This window comes from Chiloscyllium punctatum, chromosome 11, assembly GCF_047496795.1.
Source record: "Chiloscyllium punctatum isolate Juve2018m chromosome 11, sChiPun1.3, whole genome shotgun sequence".
Lineage (NCBI taxonomy): Eukaryota > Metazoa > Chordata > Chondrichthyes > Orectolobiformes > Hemiscylliidae > Chiloscyllium > Chiloscyllium punctatum.
Window position 1 is genome coordinate 54,097,334 of NC_092749.1, and position 27,312 is coordinate 54,124,645.

The 27,312-nt window shown below is 40.6% G+C and overlaps 1 protein-coding gene across 7 annotated transcripts in view; it reads left to right on the forward strand.

Annotated features, from left to right (window-relative positions):
* The window catches only part of pacc1 (proton activated chloride channel 1), a 51,158-nt gene that overhangs the window by 21,538 nt on the left and 2,308 nt on the right, over nt 1-27,312 (forward strand). For 6 of the 7 annotated variants that reach the window (XM_072580819.1, XM_072580820.1, XM_072580822.1 and 3 more), the window contains 5 exons: nt 17,044-17,198; nt 19,217-19,359; nt 22,472-22,616; nt 24,608-24,715; nt 25,166-26,518. In XM_072580819.1, coding sequence (XP_072436920.1) covers nt 17,044-17,198; nt 19,217-19,359; nt 22,472-22,616; nt 24,608-24,715; nt 25,166-25,327 — 713 coding nt within the window. In that variant the 3' untranslated portion in view covers nt 25,328-26,518. Of the gene's footprint in view, nt 1-17,043; nt 17,199-19,216; nt 19,360-22,471; nt 22,617-24,607; nt 24,716-25,165; nt 26,519-27,312 lie in introns of those variants that run through there. The other variant, XR_011961850.1, reaches the window with a different exon arrangement.

The following is a 27,312-nucleotide window of genomic DNA, read 5'->3' on the forward strand; positions in this document are numbered from 1 at the left end:
GAAAAAGGAACAGCTTTTAGAGAAAAGGGACCAGCTTTGTAATACGGTGAACAGCCCTCGAACAATGTTGACAGAGAATTGGAAGATGTGTCTGGTGGTGGCATCAATGAAATGGTGAAGTATGATGTGTTGAAAATGGACTGGTGATGTGGAATGGTTTTTGGTGGGTGACAGCAGAAATAGGACTTGAATGGTGGAGAGCCCTGTTATCCAGAGCAAAGGAGCTTCTTGGTTGAAGAGAAGTGAGACATGACAGAAATATTGAGTGAAAAATTATATCATCAGAATAGATGTGCCAGAGCCGGTGCGAGCTGGGTCTCTTCAAGGTGGACATTCCAGAAAGTGAAGTGGCAGTCAATGAGACATGAATGGAGAAACAAAACCTGTGTACTTTCCCAATTCTAATGGATGGTCATTAACGTAAAATGTCAACTCTGTTTCTGTCTTTACAAATGTTGACTGACCTGCTGAGTAATTCCAGTATTTTCTTGATATTAAAGTAGTACTCGGCTTTTCAAGCAGTATATTGACATCTCCTGCTATTTATTGCCCTAATCACTGATACTGAAAGAAATTTGAGTACAATTAAATTGTTTCAACAAGATTACTGTCTATTATTAGTTACTTAATCAGTAGTGTTTCAAAAACTACATTTTGAGGTTCTATAGCACCATGACTTTCATTCCAGAAGTTACCTTGCTCAGCACAGGATTAGTACATGCCTTTGACTTGCATCCCAGGCCTTAATTATTTTATTTTCTTGATGATAATAATAGTTAAAGAGGAAGTTATAGAATATGGTAGTATTTTATGACCTGAGATTAGCAAAGAAAAAAAATGTTTTCCTCCATGCCAAATAAGATGATCTTAAGAAGAAACATTTCTGACTTTGCTACACATCGCACGCAAAATATTGCTCAGTTTTTAATTTTTTATTGTGTGGGCTAAGTGCACTGCTGACAAGTCTGACATTTATTGCCCATCCCACTGCCTCTGGCAAGGTGGTGTACCTTCATGTACTGCTGTCATCCTTGTGGTGTCGACACACCCATAGAGGGAGAAAGTTCAGGATTATGCCTCAGCAGCTATGAAATCTCTGTGATGAAAGCTCCAACTCAGGATGGTGAGTAACCTGAAGGAGAATTTGCAGAGGTTAACGTTCCCATTTTTTTTCTACTCCTTTTCTTACAGGTGGTAGATATTGTAGGTTTTAATGATAGTGTTGATAGATACTTGATAAGATGCTGCAGCGTGACATATGTATTCTGCTGACACTATGCATCGATGGGGAAGGGAATGAATGTTTTAGGTAGTGAATGGCCTGCAAATCAAGTGGGCTGCTTTGTCCTGGATAACACTGTGCTTCCTGACTGTTGTTGAAGTTGCATTCTCTCAGGCAAGTGTACAGTATTCCATCACATTCCTGACTTGGGGAACAGTAATGAGGCTGGCGCCAATAATAAGGCCAGAAGCTAAATGGTCCTAGTGGAAGCTAGACTGAGTTCCACCTAATGCAGGATTAGTTCTGAGTTGAATAGCCAGAGCTGGCAATCCTTTTTGCATCACATTGCTGACAGTTGAGAGTAAACTGATGGGTAAGTAATTGGCCAGATTGGATTTGTCCTGTTTTTCTTGTGGACAGGGTAGCATAGATGAAAGTGTTGTAGCTATACTGGAACAGCTAAGCTAAACGTACAGTTAGCAAGTGCAAGTCTGCCACTGAGAGATTGTCAGGACCTGTAATATTTCCTTTTTCCAGCCTCTTTAGGTAGCTTCTTCTACCACTGCAGTCCATGTGCTGTAGGTAGACCCACAATGCCATTAGGGACAGAGTTCCAGGATTTTCACCCAATGACGCTGAAGGGACAGCAGCATATTTCCAGGTCAGGATGGTGAATGGCTTGGAGGGGAACTTGCAGGTGTTTCTGTTCCAAGAAGGCAGCTCACTACAACCTTCTCCAGGAAAATTAACAATAAGAAATAAATGCTGTCCTGGCCATGAACAAAAAACATGTAAATTAGCAGAGATTTTTAGACAGCAGACTGAATTTCACTGCCCAAGTCACTACCAGAAAATGACAGATACACAATTACAACAACAGATGCAGAATTAAACCTATTGCACACCCTGGACTGGGCACTGAAAGACACATATTTAATTACCCCTTCACATAGAATGTCAAGCTGTAATGGTTGTTGATTGACTCACATTGTCAGAGTCAGTATTCAGTACCGATTAAAAGGGAAACATTCCTGCACTCTCATTCAGTGTGGGAAGCCAACGATTACAAAATGATACCCACACTCACTAGATTATCAGAAACAAGTGCAGGACTCTGATCCCCTACTACCAAAACATGAAAGAAATAATTTTAAAAATAAACCAAAAGAAGATAGAGATAATACAAATCACACTTCCATTTAGCACTGGAGATTTCAGTTAGATATTATTCCACATTTAGTCCTGAATACTGACAGTTAATAATTAATTGCACACTCTCATACAATGCCAAGACGGACAATTAGAGAATGAATCATACATTCCTTCACAATAGAAATATGAGCCTCGTATCAATTATCTCTCCGACTAATGCAATGTATCGTAGACTGACAGAGTGAATCACAAGATGATATAATTGCAGTTAATTGGAAATATAGATATCCCTCTCAGAGAAGGAAGACACCACTGATCTCCTGATCTGGTTCTGGGGATTTATCTACCTTTATATGTTTTAAGACCACTAGTACCTCCTTTTGTTATATGATCGCTTTTCAAAACATTGTTTTTTTCCCCACAAGTACCCTGTCTTTCGTGATGTTCTCCACAGTAAACACTGGCATGAAATATTCGTTTAGTAATCTCACTATGATTCCACACTTTGATCTTTACGAGGCCCTATTTTTTCCCTAGTTGCGCTTTTGTCCTTAATATACATATAGATTCTCTTTGGATTCTCCTTAACTCTATTTGCCAAAGCTATCTCATGTCTTTTTAGCCTCCTGATCTCCCTCTTTCTTTCCCTTCGTGCCCTTACACTCCTCTAGGGATTCATTCAGTCCCAACTGTCTATACCTGATAGATGCCTCCTTTTTCTTGACCAAAATCTCAATTTCTCTAGTATTCCAGCATTCCCTTATTGTACCAATCGTGCCCTTCACACTAACAGGAACATACTGTCTCTGGACTTGCGATATCTCATTCTTAAAGAGTTCCCACTTCCCAACTGTCCTTTTACCTGTGAAGAGCCTCGCTCAGAAAACCTTTGAAAGTTCCTGTCTAACACATCAAAATCGGCCTTACTTCAATTTAGAATTTTCACTTTTTGATCAGTCTATTCTTTCCCATAACTATTTTAAAACAAATAGACTTATGATTGCTTGCCCCAAAGACCTTCCCTACTCATACTTTCCTAACTCATCCTGTATTATTGCCTTACAGAAGGTCAGATTTTGCTCCTTCCCTTGTAGGTACATCCAAATATTGAATAACAAAACTTACTTGTACACTTTTAACAAATTCTTTCCCATCCAAACCCTAGACACTATGTGTCTGAATAGTTAAATTCCCACACCATTAAAACCTTATTGTTTTGGTAGTAGGGGATCAGAGTCCTGCACTTGTTTCTGATAATCTAGTGAGTGTGGGTATCATTTTGTAATCGTTGGCTTCCCACACTGAATGAGAGTGCAGGAATGTTTCCCTTTTAATCGGTACTGAATACTGACTCTGACAATGTGAGTCAATCAACAACCATTACAGCTTGACATTCTATGTGAAGGGGTAATTAAATATGTGTCTTTCAGTGCCCAGTCCAGGGTGTGCAATAGGTTTAATTCTGCATCTGTTGTTGTAATTGTGTATCTGTCATTTTCTGGTAGTGACTTGGGCAGTGAAATTCAGTCTGCTGTCTAAAAATCTCTGCTAATTTACATGTTTTTTGTTCATGGCCAGGACAGCATTTATTTCTTATTGTTAATTTTCCTGGAGAAGGTTGTAGTGAGCTGCCTTCTTGGAACAGAAACACCTGCAAGTTCCCCTCCAAGCCATTCACCATCCTGACCTGGAAATATGCTGCTGTCCCTTCAGCGTCATTGGGTGAAAATCCTGGAACTCTGTCCCTAATGGCATTGTGGGTCTACCTACAGCACATGGACTGCAGTGGTAGAAGAAGCTACCTAAAGAGGCTGGAAAAAGGAAATATTACAGGTCCTGACAATCTCTCAGTGGCAGACTTGCACTTGCTAACTGTACGTTTAGCTTAGCTGTTCCAGTATAGCTACAACACTTTCATCTATGCTACCCTGTCCACAAGAAAAACAGGACAAATCCAATCTGGCCAATTACTTACCCATCAGTTTACTCTCAACTGTCAGCAATGTGATGCAAAAAGGATTGCCAGCTCTGGCTATTCAACTCAGAACTAATCCTGCATTAGGTGGAACTCAGTCTAGCTTCCACTAGGACCATTTAGGACCATTTAGCTTCTGGCCTTATTATTGGCGCCAGCCTCATTACTGTTCCCCAAGTCAGGAATGTGATGGAATACTGTACACTTGCCTGAGAGAATGCAACTTCAACAACAGTCAGGAAGCACAGTGTTATCCAGGACAAAGCAGCCCACTTGATTTGCAGGCCATTCACTACCTAAAACATTCATTCCCTTCCCCATCGATGCATAGTGTCAGCAGAATACATATGTCACGCTGCAGCATCTTATCAAGTATCTATCAACACTATCATTAAAACCTACAATATCTACCACCTGTAAGAAAAGGAGTAGAAAAAAAAATGGGAACGTTAACCTCTGCAAATTCTCCTTCAGGTTACTCACCATCCTGAGTTGGAGCTTTCATCACAGAGATTTCATGTGTCTGAATAGTTAAATTCCCACACCATTAAAACCTTATTGTTCTTGCAGATGTCTGAGATCTCCTTTATATATTTGTTTCTCAGTTTCCCACTGACAGTTGGAGGAGGGGGAGGGGGGGTCACAATAGTACAATCCTAACAAGATTTCTTATTTCTCAATTCTACCCATATAACTTCACTGGACAATCTCCCAGGAATATCTTCCTCAAGTGTAGCTATAACGTTATCCCTAATCAAAAATGCCACGCCCCATTCTCTTGCCTCCCTTTCTATCCTTACTATAGCATCTATACATCAAGCTGCAAATCTTGACAATTCCTGAGTTATGTTTCTGTAATAGCTATGATATCCCAGACTCATGTTCCCAACTGTGCCCAATGTTCATCTGCCTTACCTGTCAGCCTCTTGCATTAAAGTAAATGCAGTTTACTTTATCAGTCTAACATCATTTTCTGACAAGCTCTTGTCTGCCATGTCTGTTTGACTTGCTTCCCGTATGTGTATTAGCCTCAGCCTCTTCTCTTTTCTCACTATCATTTTGGTTCCAATCCCTCTCTGAGAATCCTCCCGAGTAGCACTAATAAATCTTCGCTCAAGGATATTGGTCACCTTACAATTCAGGTAGAACCTGTCCTCTTATGAGTTTCATTGCTACCTGAAGAGATCTTGTGGGTTGAAAAATGTGAATTTTTGCTCCTTGCACCTGTCCTCTTATGAGTTTCATTGCTACCTGAAGAGATCTTGTGGGTTGAAAAATGTGAATTTTTGCTCCTTGCACCAGTTCCTCAGCCACGCACTCATCCACTCTATCCTCCTATTCCTACTCTCACTAGCACGTGGCACTGTTAGCAGTCCAGGTATTACTCCTCCTGCGGACCTACTTTTTAATCTCCTGCCTAGTTTTATATATTCTCTATATAGAACGTCATCCCTTTCCATACTTATATTGTTACCAATGTGCACAGTGACCTCCTGCGGATTCCTCTCCCATTTTAGAATATTCTGCACCTTCTCCGAGACATCCTTGACCCTGGCACCAGGCAGGCAACACTCCATTCTCACTGACAGCCTTGTGAAATTTGAAACCAAAAATATACCTACCCTAATGGTGACCATGAAACCATTGTCAATAGTTTAAAAACCTCTTTGTGACTCCAGACTTATTGCAATGTGGTTGACTTACAAATATCTTAAGGACAAAAGGGTAACTAGGGAGAGAATAGGGCCCCTCAAAGATCAGCAAGGCGGTCTTTGTGTGGAGCCACAGAAAATGGGGGAGATACCAAATGAATATTTTGCATCAGTATTTACTGTGGAAAAGGATATGGAAGATAAAGATTGTAGGGACATCTTGCAAAATTCCAGATTACAGAGGAGGAAGTGCTGGATGTTTTGCAACGGTTAAAAGTGGATAAATCCCCTGGACCTGATCAGGTGTACCCGAGAACTCTGTGGGAAGCTAGAGAAGTGATTGCTGGACCTCTTGCTGAGATATTTGTATCATCGATAGTCACAGGTGAGGTGCCAGAATACTGGAGGTTGGCAAAGGTGGTGCCACTGTTTAAGAAGGGTGGTAAAGACAAGCCAGGGAGCTAAAGACAGGTGAGCCTCACCTCGGTAGTGGGCAATTGTTGGAGGGAATCCTGAGGGACAGGATGTACATGTATTTGGAAAGACAAGGACTGATTCGGGATAGTCAACATGGCTTTATGCGTGGGAAATCATGTCTCACAAACTTGATTGAGTTTTTTGAAGAAGTTACAAAGAAAATTGATGAGGGCAGAGCAGTAGATGTGATCTATATGGACTTCAGTAAGGCGTTCGACAAGGTTTCCCATGGGAGACTGATCAGCAAGGTTAGATCCCATGGAATACAGGGAGAACTAGCCAATTGGATACAGAACTGGCTCAAAGGTAGAAGACACTGGGTGGTGGTGGAGGGTTGTTTTTCAGACTGGAGGCCTGTGACCAGTGGAGTGCCACAAGGATCGGTGCTGGGCCCTCTACTTTTTGTCATTTATATAAATGATTTGGATGCGAGCATAAGAGGTACAGTTAGTAAGTTTGCAGATGACACCAAAATTGGAGGTGTAGTGGACTGCGAAGAGGGTTACCTCAGATTGCAACAGGATCTTGACCAGATGGGCCAATGGGCTGAGAAGTGGCAGATGGAGTTTAATTCAGATAAATGCGAGGTGCTGCATTTTGGGAAAGCAAATCTTAACAGAACTTATACACTTAATGGTAATGTCCTAGGGAGTGTTGCTGAACAAAGAGACCTTGGAATGCAGGTTCATGGCTCCTTGAAAGTGGAGTCGCAGGTAGATAGGATAGTGAAGAAGGTGTTTGGTATGCTTTCCTTTATTGGTCAGAGTATTGAGTACAGGTGTTGGGAGGTCATGTTGCGGCTGTACAGGACATTGGTTAGGCCACTGTTGGAAGTTTGCGTGCAATTCTGGTCTCCTTCCTATCGGAAAGATGTCGTGAAACTTGAAAGGGTTCAGAAAAGATTTACAAGGATGTTGCCAGGGTTGGAGGATCTGAGCTATAAAGAGAGGTTGAACAGGCTGGGGTTGTTTTCCCTGGAGCGTCGGAGGCTGAGGGGTGACCTTATAGAGGTTTACAAAATTTTGAGGGGCATGGATAGGATAAATAGACAAAATCTTTTCCCTGGGGTGGAGGAGTCCAGAACTAGAGGGCACAAGTTTAGGGTGAGAGGGGAAAGATATAAAAGAGACCTAAGGAGCAACTTTTTCACGTAGAGGGTGGTACGTGTATGGAATGAGCTGCCAGAGGATGTGGTGGAGGCTGGTACAATTGCAACATTTAAGAGGCATTTGGATGGGTATATGAATAGGAAGGGTTTGGAGGGATATGGGCCGGGTGCTGGCAGGTGGGACTAGATTGGGTTGGGATATTTGGTCAGCATGGACGGGTTGGACTGAAGGGTCTGTTTCCATGCTGTACATCTCTCTGACTCTATGACTCTAAACTGCCTCTGTCCACTTAGAGATGCGCAATGTGCTGGCCTAGTTAGTAAATCCCACGTCCCATGAATGAATATAAGAAAAAAATTTCATTAAGTAATGAAAGTGAAACAGATCAAGAGAGGAGCAGTAAGTATAGTGAGTTAGTTGCAGGTTCATCTGCAAGACCAGTCTCACATTTGGATGGAAGATCCCCTTAGATGACTGGTGATGAAGTCTCACCTCTGAACAAGCAGAGGCAGATACATTATTCATCCCACACCCTGGAATAAAGTCAGAGGGTGAGGTAAATAACGTACCAAAATAAAAACTGCCTACTATCTTGAACTCTGCCATTTTTCAGCCTAAAATGTTTGATATGATTCCTGGTTAGCACCAAGTTTGTAACATCCCTGATGTTTATAGTCAGATTCAATCACGTACTAACCCCTGCATGATCACAGCAAACACAATTCTATTATCTCACAAAGTCTCATGAAGGCTCTCTGACACTTTGCTGGAGATGTGGAATATATAGCCAGCATCATCTTTGCAAATTGTGCCTCCTGGTGGTGCTATTGATGATAAACTTAACTGTCTACAAATTGACAGTGTTCTGGTCACTTTTTGGCAAAATGGGAGTTACGATGAGTTTTTGATTGCTACGAGGCCTAGTATGTTTTACCACCATATTTTACCAAATTCACCACAGTAACTGCCTTAATGGTGTCCCCTACATCTAATTCTAGCCCCATCTTATCACACAGTGTTCTTAGAACAACTCGCCATTGCCAAGATATTCTGGAATGAAATTTTCATCCCTTGTGCCTGTGCCATCTTTCTGAGCCTGTTGTGTACCCAGACTGTTGGGAGCCTCTGAGAATAGGCTATCTACTCCCTCTTGACTTGACTGAGGCCTGCTTGGCAAGCTTCCTGCCTTTGTGTCTGTACGGTACAACAAGTTTCTATCACATAACTCACCATAGCTCATGATACTCAGACTCATTCAAGGTTCTGCCCATGGTCATTATTTCTGATCCTAAGTTTTCATTCAGTTTGGTAATTGAATTGAATTGTCCTACTGCCACGATGGCATTTGAGGTCATGTTTTCTGCGTATAGTCTCCTGTGTCTTTTTCTATTCATTCACGGAATGTGGGTATTACTGGCCGGGCCAGCATTTGATACTTATTTCTAATTGCCCTCAAAGATGATGCCCCATTGAACCACAACAGTCCAGTACACCCAAAGTGTTGGTAGGAAGGGAGTCCCAGGGCATTGATTTAGTGTCAGTGAAGAAATGACGATATAATTCCAGGTCAGGATGATATGTGGTTTGGTGGGGGAGTTGTAAGTGGTGGCCTTCCCGGCATCTATGAGCTTCTAAGTTGTGTAGGTCACGAGTTTAGAAGGTGCTGTTGAAGGAGAGTAAGTGATTACCTGTTGTGCATTTTGAAAAATGCTACACACTGCTGTTTCTGTGTATTAGTGGGAGAGGAGTGAATGTCTAAGGCATTGGTTAGGGTGCCAGTTGTTTGTTTTGTCCTGGATGGTGTTAAGCTTATTGAGTGTTGTTGAAGCTGCTGCTCATCCAGCCATGAAGAAAATACTTCTGACCATCTTATAGATGGGGAGTGAATAGGTGAGTTACGTGTTGGGGAATTCCCAGTTTCTGACCTTCTTTTGTAGTCACAGTACATGTCTAGCCCAGTTAATTTCTGGTTAATGGTAACCTCCAGAATGTTGATAGTGGGATTAACATAAATGGAAATACCATTGACGGTCAAGATGATCATTGATTGAAATTTGTGTGGTGCGAATGTTGTTTTCTACATATCCGCTGAAGTCTGGATGTTGTCCAGATGTTGCTGCACATGCGATGGACTGCTTCAGTATCTTTTAATTTGCGAATTTTCCAAATTCTCTGAAGATTGTGCAATCATCAATGAACAAACCCAATTCTGAGCTAATAGAAGGAAAGTCATTGAAGCAGCTGAAGGTTGTTGGGTCTAGGACATAACCTTGAGAAGCCTCTTGCAGAGATGTCCTGGGACTAAGATGATTGACCTCCTCCAACCACAACCATATTCCTTTGTGCTAGATATGACTGTAACCACTGGAGAGTTTTATCCCTGATTCCCATTGACTCTAGTTTTGCTCGGATTCTTTGATGGAATACTTTGTCAAATGTGGCCTTGGTTTGACGGGCAGCAACTCTTACCTCACCTCTGGTGTTCAGCATTTTTGTCCATGTTTGGACCAAAAAGATTGCAAACCCCTAACCTAACTTCTGTGTTCTTATTCATCAAGTTACTTGCTTTATAACCGAGGGAGCAGACAGGCATTGCCGCTTTGGAGGGGTACCTGCATCATTCATTATTAGTTCAAATAGATAAACCTTGTCTACTTTTGTACAGAATTAATACTTTTGTCTCCAACTGTGGTTACAACTATACCATTAATTTCTCCCATCACTATTTAGCTGTGAAACTTCACATTAGGTTCATCACCAAAACTGATTATTTCCCCCATAGCCTCTTTCCTAATTCAGTTGAGATTACTGATGTTTAAAATATTTGAGTTTAATACCTTATTCTCTAACTTTGTCATTAGTTTCAAATATTCACTTTTAATATATTATTCATCTTTGGAAAATGAGTGTTTTTAAGGTGGTTCGATGTACTTTAAATTTGATGAATAATACTCCTTCAGTGCATTCCTAAAATGAATGTAAAAACTGGGCTCCTGGATATTGGTATTCCCATTGTTATTGAGATTAGCTTTCTAAAATTACTGTCAAAGAAGTTGTCTGTTAGATTATTGTAATTTCGCTTTAGTCATATTAATGTCTTAACCGCAGTTATACAGTTTCTGTTCAAGTTCACCCTGTTATATCCTATATACTGTCACTGACATCTCACTGTGATAAAAATAACCTTTCAGTGCAGTTTTGCATACATCAATATATTTCAGTTTGAGGCCTAAGTGCTTTCTGTGCAAATATCTTTATTAAAATATTCCATTTTTGGTAGTCTGACCCAACCATATTGCCATCTGTTCTTTATGTGGAGATGAGAAGGCCTGTCTTTATGTAAATGATAGTAAAATGCCTGTTGGTTCCTGCACAGTGTCTTTGAGGTTTAATTCTCACATCTGCCATTATTTCTCTTTTTTGTTTTTCACATGTTATTTTGTCAAGTTTAAGAAATAACCCTCAGTGCAATTCCAAATGACAGGCAACTGGTGGGCAGCGAGATGGAATTACTGTAGTGCCTTTTTGTATAATCGGGGTTTTGTTTCACAAAAGTCAGCATTTTCAGTATTTGCTTTTTCACCTGCAATAAAAGTGAAAGAGTTTTAATTATAGCTGTATCATAAGTTACCAGCAATTGCATACCTTTTTCAAAAATAGGACTATACTTCAGTTTCAATTTCTGGGCCACTTTCAAATAGAGTCATAGAGACGTACAAGCACGGAAACAGAGCCTTCGGTCCAACTTATCCATACTGACCAGATATCCCAACCCAATTTAGTCACACTTGCCAGCACCCGGCCCATATCCCTCCAAACCCTTCCTATTCATAAACTTATTCATATGCCTTTTAAATGTTGCAATTACACTAGCCTCCATCAGTTCCTCTGGCAGCTCATTCCATACACGTACCACCCTCTGCGTGAAAAGATTGCTCCTTCGATCTCTTTCCCCTCTTACCCTAAACCTATGCCCTCTAGTTCTGACTTCCCCACCCCAGGAAAAAGACTTTGTCTATTTAACCTATCCATGCCCCTCATGATTTTATAAACCTCTATAAAGTCACCCCTCAGCCACTGACGCTCCAGGGAAAACAGCCTCAGCCTGTTCAGCCTCTCCCTATAGCTCAAATCCTCCAACCCTGGCAACATCCTTGTAAATCTTTTCTGAACCCTTTCAAATTTCATAACCTCTTTCCAATAAGACGGAGGCCAGAACTGCATGCAATATTCCAACAAATGACCAAATAGAGCAGATGAAAGCTATTCATGAATGCCAAGGGCATATTTTTTGTGTAAATTTCAAGTGTTCAAATCCATTTTCAACACATCCCAACCTAATGAAAAACTGCCCAGCAACTTTGCAAAAGCGACTTGATCCAGAAATGCTGGCAACTCAAGAAGAGTCCTGATTATCGGTCCATGCTATGTGAAAATCATTGGCAATATTAGTTTCTTCAGTGGTGAAAATCTTCCAAGAGAAGGCTGAAAGGGGTGGGGGCAGATTCAGCAGAAGAATTCAAGGGGAGAACTTGAAAGGGTAAATGGAGAGAAAATTCCCATACCAAAGATGATATAAAGAAAAAACATTTTTTAATGCAGTGTATGGTTAGGATTTGGAAGGAAATGCCAAAGGGTGTGATGGATGCAGATTCAGTTATGGCTTTCAGGAAAGTTTAGTTAGTTGTCTGAAGAGAGAAAATCAATGGAAAAAGTACTGAGGAATGGAATCAGCTGATACTCTCTTGCAGATATCTGCAATCTAGATTAGAGTGGTACTGGAAAAGCACAGCAGTTCAGGCAGCATCCGAGGAGCAGGAAAATCGACGTTTCGGGCAAAAGCCCTTCATCAGGAATACAGGCATTCCTGATGAAGGGCTTTTGCCCGAAACATCAATTTTCCTGCTCCTCGGAAGCTGCCTGAACTGCTGTGCTTTTCCAGCACCACTCTAATCCAGAATCTGGTTTCCAGCATCTACAGTCATTGTTTTTACCTCATAGATATCTGCAATCATAAAGGCAAAGTTGCCATAGTCCTAGAGGACCATAGGCTTCCTGTCTCTTCAGGGAGAGACAACTTGTGATGGTTTAACTGAAGGGTCTTCACTCCACAGGCAAGGGGAGAGGTTGAGAAGGTGGAACCTTCAAAGGGACCTCAGTCGGTGCAGGAATCGAATACATACTGATGATGTCATAATGTGTTGCAGGAAAGCCATCCAGCCAACTGAGCTAACTGACCTACCTCATTCTCTGCTTTGCTCCAGCCTGCCTGGACTATTTGACTTGCTCCTTTTCCCAACTGCACAAGCCTCTGACTGCTCCTTGTCCTCCCAATCTCTATGGGTCACACCTCCCCCATTAAACTGCATTTATTTCAATGCAAAAGGCCTGATAGCAAAAGCAGATGAACTTGGGGCATGGTTGGAAACACAGGGTGGGTTACCATAGCTATTAAGGAGATGTGCCACAGGGATAGATGACTGGCAGCTTAACGTTCCAGAGTATAGAGGCTACAGGAAGGTTAGAAAGGGGGGCAAGAGAGGAGGGGTGTGGCATTTGTGATTGTGGATAGCATTACAGCTGTACTTAGAGATGATACTCAGGGAAGTTCGTCGAATGAAGTTTTATGGGTGGAATTGAGAAATAAGAAAGGGGCGATCACCATATTGAGAATGTACTATAGACAACCCCTCCAATAGTCAGGGGGAAATTAAGAAGCAAAAAAAAAGACAATCTCCAATATCTGTAAGACTAATAGGATGGTAATGGTAGTGAATTTTAACTTGTCTGAGTCTCAGCATAGACTGAGACTCCCATAATGTTAAGGGATCAGATAAGGAAGAATTTAAGTGTACAAGAACATCGTCTGATTCAGTATGTGGATGAACCTAAAACTTAACCTTCTGTTGGCAAATAATGTGGGGCAGGTGACTGAGGTGTCACGGGCGGAGCACTTTGGGGCAACTGATCATAATTCTATTAGTTTTAATATAGTTATGGAAAAGGATAGCTCTGATTAGATTACTTACCATGTGGAAACAGGCCCTTTGGCCCAACAAGTCTACACTTGTTGGGTAGAAGAGCAACCCACCCAGACCCATTCCCCTACATTTACCCCTTCACTTAACACTACGAGCAATATTAACATGGCCAATTTACCTAACCTGCGCATTTTTGGACCCACGCAGACACGGGGAGAATGTGCAAACTCCACACAGACAGTTGCCTAAGGCGGGAATTGAACCTGGGTCTCTGGCGTTGTGAAGTAGCAGTGCTAACCACTGTGCCACCATGCCACCCATACAGTTAATGTTCTAAATTGGAGGAAGGCCAATTTTAGCGGTATTAATCAAGAACTTTCAAAAGTCGGTTGGGGACGGATATTCACAGATCAGGGGAACGCTTGAAATTGGAGTTGCGAGTAGATAGGATAGTGAAGAACGTGTTTGGTATGTTTGCTTTTATTGTTCAAAGCATTGAATATAGGGTTGGGAGGTCATATTGTGGCTGTATCGGACCTTGGTTTAGCCACTAATGGAATACTGTGTGCAATTCTGGTCTCCCTGATATAGGAAGAATGTTGTGAAACTTGAAAGGGTTCAGAAAGACTTTACAAGAATGTTACCAGGGTTGGAGGGCTTGACCTACTGGGAAAGGCTAAATAGACTGGGGCTACTTTCCCTGGAGAATTGGAGGCTGAGAGGTGAGAGGTTTATAAAATCATGAGAGGAATGGGTAGGGTAAATAGACAAGGGTTCTTCCCTAGGGTGAGGGAGTCCAAAACTAGATGGCATAGGTTGAAGGTGAGAGAGGAAAGATTTAAAAGAAACTTGAGAGGCAACCTTTTCACACAGATGGTGGTGTGTGTATGAAGTGAGCTGCCAGAGGAAGTGATGGAGGCTGGTACAATGACAACATTTAAAAGGCATCTAGATCGGCATACTAATAGGAAGGGTTTAGAAGGATATGGACCAAATGCTGGCAAATGAGACTAGATTAATTTAGGCTATTTGGTCGGCGTGGATGGATTGGATGGAAGGAAGGTTCTGTTTCTGTGCTGTACATCTCTGACCTCTTATGAAAGGTGAATGGCCAGCTTGTTTCTGTGCTTTCTGATTAGTACTGAGGACTTTTGGGCTTAACTTTTAATTTTAAAAGAACCATGACATTCGAATTTTGCATTTTCATCAGACCTATCAGAACACTAGTCTGGTGTTCAGCTTATTGGAATAGCACTGTGTGGAGTCTCCAATATTATCTTGGTCACAAAGCCTCTCCATCATAATCAGTGATCCGTGACCTTGTCACTTCCAGATGTAACAATTAAAAACACTCTTGCCTACCTCGCATCTTCCTCCCCCATAAACTCTCCAACAACTTTACTGGGCACATTCTATTCTGTACCAAACCTCACCCCTTCACTAAACAATGGCCTAGTCAACAAAAGTTTGACATTCTCATCCTCTGTATAATTCCCACTACTGTATGCAAATCATACTATAACTACTAATGGTTCGCTCCCTCAGAACAGTACTGAAGAGAAAGGAACTGCATCATCACTAATTTGTTACCAACAATGAACATGAGAACCACTCTGCTATTGCTTCACATTGTGTTCTTTCTCACTAGCAAATGGACTGAGCTCAATGGAAAGATATAACATTTGTACCGGGAACGAGCCTTGTGTGTACTTTGCTGATTGACTCACTGATTTCTTAAGTACATCCATGACATCTCGTGGCAGGAAATAATATTGCATGGCAAATGTGAACCCTGTCAAATGAAATCTTGTGCAAAAGGAGGAGGACATGTGCAGATTTACTACGTTTGCAAATATGCTGTCAGTGAAATTATTAATCGAATGCATCTTCCACTTAATGATATTGGTTAAAGTTAATGCTGGTCAGGACCTTGTAGAAAAGTACTCTCCAAATCCTATGAAATCTTTTATATTCACCTACAAGGGCTGCTAGAACCTTGGCTTGACATCTCCTCTAAAAGATGGTAACTTGGCAATATCTCATTCCCTTGGTATAGCACTGTCGTAGCAGCCTCCATTATATTTCCAATAAGACTTGTAATTTGCTTTCTGCAATTCTTGCTAAAATGTGATAATTAAAGAAGTCCTTTCCCCACTTTTCTAACAACCAACTCACCATTGCCATTCCACCTGCCAGAAATATTAGTGTTAGATTTTATTTTATTTGTGAATTGGAGAAAATTTAAGTGCTGTGCATCTGCTATTTGTCATTACTTTGTAACGAAATGTATTTGAAAGTTGAAACCTATTCCACATTTGAAAGGCTGAAAGTGGCAGTTGAGATAAAACATCAGCTGTAATCTTATTGAATGTTAGAATCGGCTCAAGGGTTCAAATGACCTGCTCCTATTTTCTATTTGTTACAATAAATTTGATAAAGTAGGAAATGTTACATCCCCATCTCCTTGCTAGTTTTCCACACTGATGATGAAATATTAATTTGTGTTTTAGAGTTTAGATTTCAAGCTAGCAGCATATGTGTGTTGGTCTATTTTTTGCAAAGAAGCTTAAAACTAACTAGGCCAGCCTTTCCAGAACCATGATCTAAACCAGTATATGCTTCCTGGAGTGTTATTTAAAGTTTGTTAATAATGTGACTATGATTGGGGAAAAAAAAACATAAAGCTGTTAGCTTAGCAGCAGCAAGGATACATGTTTCTTTTTTCCATGGGATTTGAGCAGCTGAAATTGCGGTCAGCAACAAATATAACCTTTTCACAAAAAGATGTTGTTCAGAGCTGTTGAGAGCTATAGGTTACCACAGTGTAAGGCTTGTATTTTGTGAAAACTTCCAGCGCAGATGCATTTGGTTAAAAATCTGCAATATTTGTTCAAAGTTGAGAACATGGAAAATCTGAGTTGTGTATCCAAGGAAGAGGCTTCACAGCTCACAGGACCACGACTTTACAACAACGTACAGATTTGATAGGATTTAATTACTCTGGGTTTCGAGTAACTGTAAAGTGATGGTGTTGGGACATAGTCAGGATTTTGTTTTGCTATATGTTTGAATACATTTTAAGCTGTGTTATATGTAGATGTTTTGATTTGTATTATTTTATGTTTATTTCTTTTGTGTAACAAACCTTATTGTTAAAACCAAATCTGCAGACTTGTGTGTTTCGTATTGTAGTGAAAGTCATGTTAAACTAGATAGATATCTGCCATGACAGATTTCATTCTGGGATCTGGGCTGTCTAGTAGTAACATCAGATGGAATCATAACACAGTGTTTACTTTATTATTTGAGAGATTGGTGGGGGGTGGTGGTCAACTTACTCCTGGGCCTTTACATTTTATGTTCCCCAGTAAATTCCCTATGAGTTGGAAGGTGGTGCTGAACTGCATAGAGCATTTGAAATTTTTGTCATTCTGGGATGACTAGTGTGCTGAATGTGTCTCAATCTATTTCACAGGAATAGCACTGTATCCTGGTGAGGCTGAACTCTTGAGCTGTAAGCACCATTATCATGATCATGTTGAATTTATGGCAAATCCAGGTCAACGAGGAGAAATAGCCTGCACTAAGGAATATGTCAGTTACACAGACCCATACAGAAACAACACACTGGTAAATACTAGCTTCCATCTTTTGGTTTAACTCTTTTGGGGTTACGATTATAGATTCTCAATTGACCAATATCCATTTGTTGCACTAGAGATGGATCGATGCATTTTGATTCTTTCTGTGATGATTTAAATATGATATGTATTTTAGCAGCTGGAACATTTATGGTTGCTAAATTTTAATTTTCTTATTGTGGGCTACAATTTTCAGCCAATATTTATGTAGTTGTAAATATCTGAAACTTGTTTTAATGACAATCAAATGGGAAACAAAACATTGGAGTAGGATATTTGAAGTGCTGATTGGCATGGCTCAACCTGTAATATTCAAGCATTTGGTGGTGCTTCTATTGACCAGTCTTATCTCAGTGATGGAAGTCCCACCTTTGAATTGGAGTTGCAGATACAAACCTCGCTCCAGCAACTTGAACACACAATCTAGTCTGAAGCTAAAGTGCAGTATGCAGTACTGCGAATATCACAGAAATCCTAACTTTTGGGCGAGATGTTAAGTCAAAGCCCTGCAATATTCACCAATAGTTATTCCTCACCAACCATCATTGAACTATATTTTACAATCGCCACCTTTTGTGACACCTTACTGTGTGCAAATTGTTTGCCACATTTCCCAATATTAAAGCAGTGACTAAACTTCAATTACTTTAACCTGTCTATGCTGACTTCTTGCTGATTTGGGCAGTCACGTTACTGGGACATTAACAATTTGGATTTATATAGTGGCTTTAACAAAGTAAAGTATTCCAAGGTACTTCACAGAAGTATTGTCACACACAATGTGACACTGAATTACATGAGCTATTAGTGAAGGTGACCAAAAGCATGACCAAAGTGGTATATTTTAAGGAACAACTGAAAAAGAGGAGACAGTAGTGGAGAGGTAAAAATAGTTAAATGAGGTAATTCCAGAGTTGAGGATTAATCACTGCTACCAGTGGTGGTGAGATGAAACCAGTATGTAAAATTGTCCAACATTGTATGACAGCAAATACCAAGAAGGGTTCTGGGATTGGAGAAGATTACAGAGATAGGATGGGGCAAAGTCATGGAAGGATTGAAAATAAGGATGAATGGGCATTTTTAAAATTCAGGGATTGTCAAACAAGAACGCCTTGTAGTTTAACTGTCAGGACAGTGGAGAATATGGGACCAGGTGTCAATTAGATTATGGATTGCAAAAGCAGAGATGAGGGGGTTCAGCAACAGGTGTCCCTGAATCAGGGTCAAGAGTATTAGTAGACCAGTGAGCCTGATGTCGGTGGTGGGCAAGTTGTTGGAGGGAATCCTGAGGGACAGCATGTACATGTATTTGGAAAGGCAAGGACTGATTAGGGATAGTCAACATGGCTTTGTACATGGGAAATCATGGGTATAAGCAAAATACATACAGGAGAGTGACGACAGAATGGGAGAGTGGGAATAAATAAATAGCTTCTTCAAAGAACTGATGGACTGAATGTTATCGTGTGTAGTACGACCTTTTAGCTTTGAACATCATTTCTCTTGGCAGATCAAGTGCAGATGTTGACGAGAACTGAACAGGAGTTGTGTTTCAGTATTGTGAGTTTGTAATTCATGGCTTTCCACCTTCCATTAATTCCAATGCTGTAAGATTTTTCTGTTTCCAAATAATACATTTCTTGGATCACTGAGATATATTGCCAATAGATGGGAAGATTTAAAATATACTAGCAAGCCAGATGTTATCTGTTGTGTTCAAAGTCTTTATATTGCACTGAATGGTTTATAATCTGAAGATCACCAAATCTTGGAGGGAACTGGCTTAGACTTGATACTGAATATCCTCCGCTATGCTGTATTAATTTAATAATTTATTAAAATTGGAATGAATTCTGATTCCTGGCCCTTCCTCACTTATTAATTATTGTGAGTTTATTTCTCATTTCCCAGTGATATCCAGGATATGCCATGTCACTCTGTCAAGTTGTTTATTTTGGATAAACATTTCTTCTCACTATCAACATATTGCCTTTATGATTATAGAAGTCAGCCCTGATTATCAGTGGACCTCAAGATGTGAGAAAGAAGGAGCTCGTGTTCCTGCAGTTCCACTTAAATAAAACCAAAGAAGATTTTAGTGCAATCGACTATCTCTTATTTTCATCATTCAAAGAGCTTCAGGAGAGGTGAGAAGTTAGTATAAAGACCTACTGAGTCTTTCTAATGGGATGTGAACGGAATTGATACTGTGTTGGAATCTGTTGATGTTAAGGGTCACTTTTCAAATGGACAAAAGAGTAACTAGGGAGACAATGGGGCCCTTAAAGATCAGCAAGGCCATGTATGTGGGGAACTGCAGGTGGTGGGTGAACTACTAAACAGTGTTGCATCACTTGCAAGAGTGTTTACTGTGGAGAATGATGTGGAAGCTAAAGGACTTGTGGAAATAAACAATAATATCTTGAATAGTGTACATATTAAGAGGAGGAGTTACTGGATATCTTAAAATGCATAAAGGTGGATAAATCCCTTGGACCTGATCAGGTGAACCCTAGAACTTTATGGGAAGTTAGGGAAGTGATTGCTGGGCCTCTTGCTGAGATATTTGTATCATCAATAGCCATAGGTGAGGTGCCGGAAGACTGGATAGTGGCTAACACGGTGCCATTATATAAGAAAGGTTGTAAGGAAAAGCCAGGGAATTACAGACTGGTGAATCTGATGTCAGTGATGAGTAAATTATTGGAGGGGATTCTGAGGGACAGGATGTACATGTATTTGGAAGGCAAGGACTGATTAGGGATAGTCAACATGGCTTTGTGTGTGGGAAGTTGTGTCTCATAAACTTGATTGAGTTTTTGAAGAAGTAACAAAAAGGGTTGATGAATGCAGAGCACTGGATGTAGTCTATGTGGACTTCAGTAATGAATTCGACAAGATTCCTCATGGTAGACTGGTTAGCAAGGTTAGATCACATGGAACACAAGGAAAACTAGTTACTTGGATACAAGGTAGGAGGCAGAGAATGGTGGTGGAGGGTTTCTTTTCAGACTGAATGCCTGTGACCAGTGGAGTGCCACAAGGATCAGTGCTGGGTCCACTGCTTTTTGACATTTATATAAATGATTTGAATGTGAACATCCGACGTATTAGTAAGTTTGCAGGTGACACCAAAATAGTGTAGTGGACAGTGAAGGTTACCTCAGAGTACAATGGGACCTTGATCAGATAGACAAAGAGGACGAGGTGTGGCAGATGGAGTTTAATTTAGATAAATGTGAGATGCTGTATTTTCGAAAAACTATCCAGGGCAGGACTTAAACACCTTAATGGTAAGGTCCTGGGGTGTATTGCTGAACAGAGAGACCTGGAGTGCAGGTTCATAGTTTCTTGAAAGCGGAATTGCAGGTAGACAAGGTAGTGAAGAAGGCATTTAGTATGCTTACCTTTATTGCTCAGTGTATTGAGTATACGAGTTGGGAGGTCATGTTGCAGCTGTACAGGACGTTAGTTAGGCCACTTTTGGAATATTGTGTTCAATTCTGCTCTGATGTTGTGAAACTTGAAAGATTCAGAGAAGATTTACAAGGTTTTGGGGGGTTTGTGATATCAGGAGAGGATGAATAGACTGGGGTTATTTTCCCTAGAGCATTGGAGTCTGAGGGGTGACCTTACAGAAGTTTTCAAAGTTATGAAGGGCATGGATAGGATGAATAGCCAAGGTCTTTTCCCCAGGGTGTGGGAGTCCAATACGAGAGGGCATAGGTTTATGGTGAGAGGGGAAAGATTTAAAATGGACCTAAAGGGGAACTTTTTCATGCAGAGGGTGGTGCGTGTATGGAATGAGCTGCCAAAGTAAGTGGTGGAGGCTGGTAAAATTGCAACATTTAAAAAGGCACCTAGATGGGTAAATGAATAGGAAGGGTTGGAAGGATATGGGCCAAATGCTGGCAAATGGGACTAGATTCATTTAGAATATATTGTTGCCTTGGACAAATTGGACTGAAAGGTTTGTTTCTTTGATGTACATCTCTATGACTGAATTAAATGGCTGAATCACCTGTGCATCAAAACATGCCATCTTCCTGAAATGGAAACTCAATCAGATACATTTTAATGCATTTCATCAACTTTAATTGTAAAATGAATATCATACAATTCAACAGTTTAGAATCAGCAAATGACAACCTTAAATACCTCCTTGTCAAGTTTTTATTAAAAGGTTGTGATTAATCTATCCTGGAGCTTATATTTTAGTCATAAATTGATTTCTTTCTTTTCAACAATATTGAGTAGGGATATCAGCAGGTTTCAGAGAGTTAAACAGCATACACAGCACAGCAACAAGCCATTTAGCTAAACTGGTCTATGCTTGCGTTTTTCCTCCACCCAGCCACTCCGTCCAATCCTATCTGCATCACCTTCTGTTCCTTTATCTCCTTTGTACTTAATTAGATTAGATTGATTCCCTACGGTGTGGAAACCAACCCTTCGGCCCAACAAGTCCACACCGACCCTCCGAAGAGTAACCCACCCAGACCCATTTCCCTCTGACTAATGCACCTAACACTATGGACAATTTAGCATGGCCAATTCACCTGCCCTGCACATCTTTGTGACTGTGGGAGGAAACCGGAGCACCGAGAGGAGACCCACGCAGACATACGGAAAATGTGCAAACTCCACACAGACAGTTGCCCGACGCTGCAATCGAACCAGGGACCCTGGTGCTGTGAGGCAGCAGTGCTGATCACTGAGCCACCGTGGCAGCTTCCTAAGAGAAACAATTGAAAGGTTTTCAGTACTGCTGGTAATGTACTGCTGGTAATGCTGACAAGAGAAAATCTTTGAGTCTTGGGCTGCATTGTGCAAAACTTAGCTGACTTCCAGTTTTATGTTATGGGTACTGCAATGTCAGCTTCTTGGTGACCTAATTATTCTACCACATCTTAGCAGCAGCATAGTATTTTTTTTGTCGTCATGTTGCATATTAAAAGTGACAAAGTTAAATTCTTCCACAACATGACCATTAAAACAAAATAACAGAAATGCTGAAAATCTGACACTCAAAAGGAAATTGCTGGAAGAACTCAACAGGTCTGACAGCAGCTGCGAGGAAAATAAGTTAATATTTCAGGTTGTGACTTTGCATCAAAAGTAAATTCTGATCACATTGCCAGACTAATGAGCAAAGATGAATACTGGATGAATTCTGCTGTTCTGTATTGTTTAAGTGTAAGGAGGTAGAGCTGTCTCATAAGCTGAACAGAGAGTATTATGTTGGCATTTGTCTTTCAGTTCTGATAAAGCACAATTCATGCAGGACTGTGAACGTTCTTATTCTATGTGGACATTTTCTGGAGGGTTTCGAACTTGGGTCAAAATGTCTCTGGTGAAAACGACGGAGGAAGATGGAAGTGAGTCAGTGGAATTCAGACAAGAGGTAATGAGGGCGTTGGGACCGTGAGACATGTCGAGTAGGGAAGTCTCAATCAGTATTGTAAGAATGCCATGGTATCATTGAATTATGCTCAAAGTTTTGCTATATCAAACAAATGAGAGTGATTTCTTGGCTATGTCAGTAAATGTCATTGTAATTAACCTCCTTTCAGTTCAGAGTTGGCAGTTGTAATGCCATCTTTGATGTTTTCCTATTTATGAATCAATTAAGCGAGTTGTCATTTTGTTTTATTTACTCGTGAGACCTCTGCGTCACTGAGTGGAACAGCATTTATTGCCCATCCCTGATTGCTGTTGAGAAGGTGCTGATGAGCTGCCTTCTTGAACTGCTTCAGCCCACGTGCTGTTGGTTGCTTTGCAATGCCCTTAGGGAGGGAATTCCCAAATTTTGACCCAGTGACAGTGAAGGAACAGTGATATATTCCCAAGTGAGGGTGATGAGTGGTTTGGAGAGGAACTTGCAGGTGGTGATCTTCTCATAAATCTCCTGCCCATGTCTTTCTAGATGGAAGTGGTCATGAGTTTTGAAGGTGCTGTCTACCTTAATAGCTCATTTATAAATTGAGTTAAAATGATTGAAACTAAATCAAACGTGTTTCACATTTTATCACACTCGTGTTTTAAAATATCCTGCAACAACTGAATGACTACTGAGAGAGTTGATTATGCAGTTGTGGAGCATTGGGCAAGATCATGGTCCGTGATTACTTATACATTTGTAAAGTGGCCTTTTAGTCAAAAATGTTTAAGAACCTTTATCCGTTATGACACAGATTATATGAGCAGGGAGGTCATGTTGGAACTGTACTGAACTTTGGTCAGTTCACAGCTGGAATACTGTGTGTAGTTCTGTTCATCACACAATCGGAAGAATGTGATTGTGCTGGAGGGAGTATAGATGAGATTCACCAGAATGGTATCTGAGGTGGAGCACTTCAGCTATGAAGGGAGCTTGATAAGCTTAGGTTGTTTACTTTGGAGGAGAGAAAGTTGAGAGAATCCGTCCCCACCTTATAGGAAGGATGTGGAGGCTTTGGAGATGATGCAGTAAGAGATTTACCAGGATGTTGCCTGAATTGGAGTGAATTAGCTATAAGGAAAGATTGGACAAACTTGGATTGATTTTGCTAAAGAGCTGGAGGCTGAGGGGTGACCTGATAAAGGAACAAGAGGCATAGAGAAGGTGGATCGTCAGAATCTTTTTTCCCGAGATGGAAATGTCAAATAGTGGTGAGCATAGGCTTAAGGTGAGAGGAGAAAAGTTTAAAGGAAATGTGTGAAGGAAGTTGTTTTTACACAGAGGGTGGTAGTTGCCTGGAGCACTCTGCCAGGGGAGACAAACACGTGCACTGTTCTACTATTCTATGTTTAACCATGGATCTAATCTAGATGCTCATTTTAGAATGAGGTCTGAAACCAGAAGGAAGTGAGAGCATTACCAACTGAGCAAAGCTGACACCTGTGGAGTTCGTAAATAATGTGGGCGGCATGGTGGCTCAGTGGTTAGCACTGCTGCCTCACAGCACTAGGGTCCCAGGTTTGATTCCAGGCTTGGGCTCCTGTCTGTGCGGAGTTTGCACATTCTCCCTGTGTCTGCGTGGGTTTCCTCCCACAGTCCAAAGATGTGCAGGTCTGGTGAATTGGCCGTGCTAAATTGCCCATAGCGATAGGTGTATTAGTCAGAGGGAAATGGGTCTGGGTGGGTTACTCTTCAGAGGGTCACTGTGGACTGGTTGGGCTGAAGGGCCTGTTTTCACACTGTAGGGAATCTAATCTAATTGCAATGCTTATAACTTAAGATTCAGTTGTAACTTTGTACGCTCATTACTTCGATTAGGCATCTGACATTGAGGTTGAATTCCAGTAAAACCAGTTGGATTGATGCTGTTCTACTTTAAATATGTTTTAAAACATCTGTGGGATGGACATTCCTTTGATATTTGCTTCTAAACTATTTTCTTACTATTCACACAGTCTACTCTGCTGCGATACAATGACCACCGGCCTGTTTCTGAACATACTGACCAATTGTTCTTTGCCGTATTTGAGTGGAAGGATCCTTTCATTCAGGAAGTCCGTGATGTAAGTGTTTTCATTGTTCTCTGCATTCCTTTGCATTTTAATAGGATTAATGTCCACTAACAACAATATTGAGATCTTACAGCTTTCTAGAAAATAGGGAATGCCTTGGACTATTTATTGACCATCTCAAGTGGCATTGGCCATATTTCCTCCTTTTTACTTAGTTTTGTATTTTTTAATATTAATGAAGAGAAAATAACTTGAAATTATCATGGAACAAACAAAATATGGTTAGCTGTAATGGTTTGTAGGAAACCAAGTTGGTCTAAATCCTTGTGACATGAGACTGGTATTTGAGATGCAAATCTTCCACATTTGTGGAATACCACCAATATATTTTCCAGTACTCTGTAGAAAGTTAATTATTGCACACATCAAGTACAAACTGGGGTACTTGCTAATTAGAAACCCCAACATATTTGGTAATTGTTTGATTTTGAATGTTTGCAGATAATCACAGCCAATCCATGGAACACAATCGCTATCCTCTGTGGTGTCTTCTTGGCTTTGTTCAAGGCAGCAGAATTTGCAAAGTTGAGTGTGAAGTGGATGATCAAAATTAGAAAGAGGCAACAAAGGCACAAGGCCCAGGAATTGAACCAAATGACTTAATCCAAGATCTTTGAGGGGCTGCAGTTCTGATCTTCAAATTCACTCCTTGTCAACAGGGTGTGGGACTATGTGTTCGAGGTTACTGAAGACTACGCCATTCTTATTTCATTTGTGATAGGTATAAACCTTTGAAAAGACACATTACATGGCCACGGTTGTCAGTATTAACAAGAAACGTTACAGCTGGATTAGAATCATTAGAAACTTCAGTCTCGAGCAGTTTGATAACCTTTATTCTCAGTTTGTTTACTGAGATATTAGAAAGACTTAAAAGAAAGCTATTTAACAAGATAATATTATCTCTGACAGCAGAGTTACTTTCTAATTCTGTCAGTTTTAAGATTGTGGCTCACTGTGGCTGATATAGTCATGTAAGGCATACATTCCACATGTTCTTGGTGATTCACAGAAGAGGTTTACAATTCAGTTCAGTATGTGGTATTTATACAACTGTTGTCCTATTTATTGTTGCTTGATCAGTGATTGATTTCAGTATCGTGGTTGTTTATGACACACAGCCTGAGGGCAGTGTGAAGCACCTGGAAGTATAATGGTCCTGGTAACAGTGTTTATGTTTTTCAAAATGTATTCAATTACTAAATTAATGTTTTCAGTGCCGCTGTGCTCCCTGTACTTGTGGTACTGTTATTTGTAGAAAATAGGTTTTTAAATTATCTTCAATTACTTTTTGTGTTGTGCTGTAAATTGGGTTCAATCCAATTCACTACCAACTTTAACTAAATAGAGCATCTAACCATCATTTCAGTGAGCAATTTGCTCATTGTTATCAAATAATTTGATAACAAAAATATCACTGCTAGGTCTACTTGAGGAATCGGTATGGCTGCTTTAAGTGATTGCTAAAAAGGGTGGTGTGCTCTTTGGTGAAAAGTGTAATATGGTACGGTGGCACAGTGGTTAGCACTGCTGCCTCACAGCGCAAGACACCCGGGTTCAATTCCCGCCTCAGGCGACTGACTGTGTGGAGTTTGCACGTTCTCCCCGTGTCTGCGTGGGTTTCCTCCGGGTGCTCCGGTTTCCTCCCACAGTCCAAAGATGTGCAGGTCAGGTGAATTGGCCATGCTAAATTGCCCGTAGTGTTAGATTAGGGGTATGGGTGGGTCGCGCTTCGGCGGGGCGGTGTGGACTTGTTGGGCCGAAGGGCCTGTTTCCACACTGTAAGTAATCTAATGGTGTTTCTACTGTAGGTGGCACTAGAACAGTTGAACTCTGTTAATGTTGTATCCAAGACCAGAAGGGAGATTCCACCTGTAATAAGTTCAATCTTATATAGTTTATATTACGTGAGATTTGTATTTGTATTCTTCATAGCCGCATATAGTACATTCATGCAGGTTTTCTATGGATACTTAATGAATAACATATTATAAAATTATTCACTTATTTCTTATTTTCAAACATATACTGCATTTTGGAAATGGCACCCTGAATTTTAAATGTGCTTTAATGGGATATATTTTAGCTTAGATATCAGAGAGTACTGTGAGTAGTAGAGGGGGCTTGTAATCCTCTCTAATGCACTGGTCAATATTGAACTTGAAAGTATGGCAGTTAGTGTTCATACAGAAAAGTTTTAGTTATTAACTTGAATTTTGATAAAATAATTTATTATGTGGATTGTTTCTCTGTGTGAGGTAAGTCTTTATGAAAGATATGCTGTCAAATCAAAACTTGTCATGCACTTCAGTCATAAGTATAGGCAGATAAGGTAAATGACTGCAATAATAATCTATAAGAGTCTATAAACACTGTAGAGAAGATGTAAGGAAGTGTATCATGACATTATTTGAAGGGCCAACTTCGAATGTCATTGGCAAAGACCTGGGAACCGGTCTTCGAACCTCTTACCTAGGAATAGTGCGTGGCTCTGGAACTGCAGGTGAAAAGATTAACTTGTATTGAATGGTGCATGGAGGCAGGGAGGGAACGTGTCTAAGCCTGCTTGGAATGGTGTCCCCACTCCA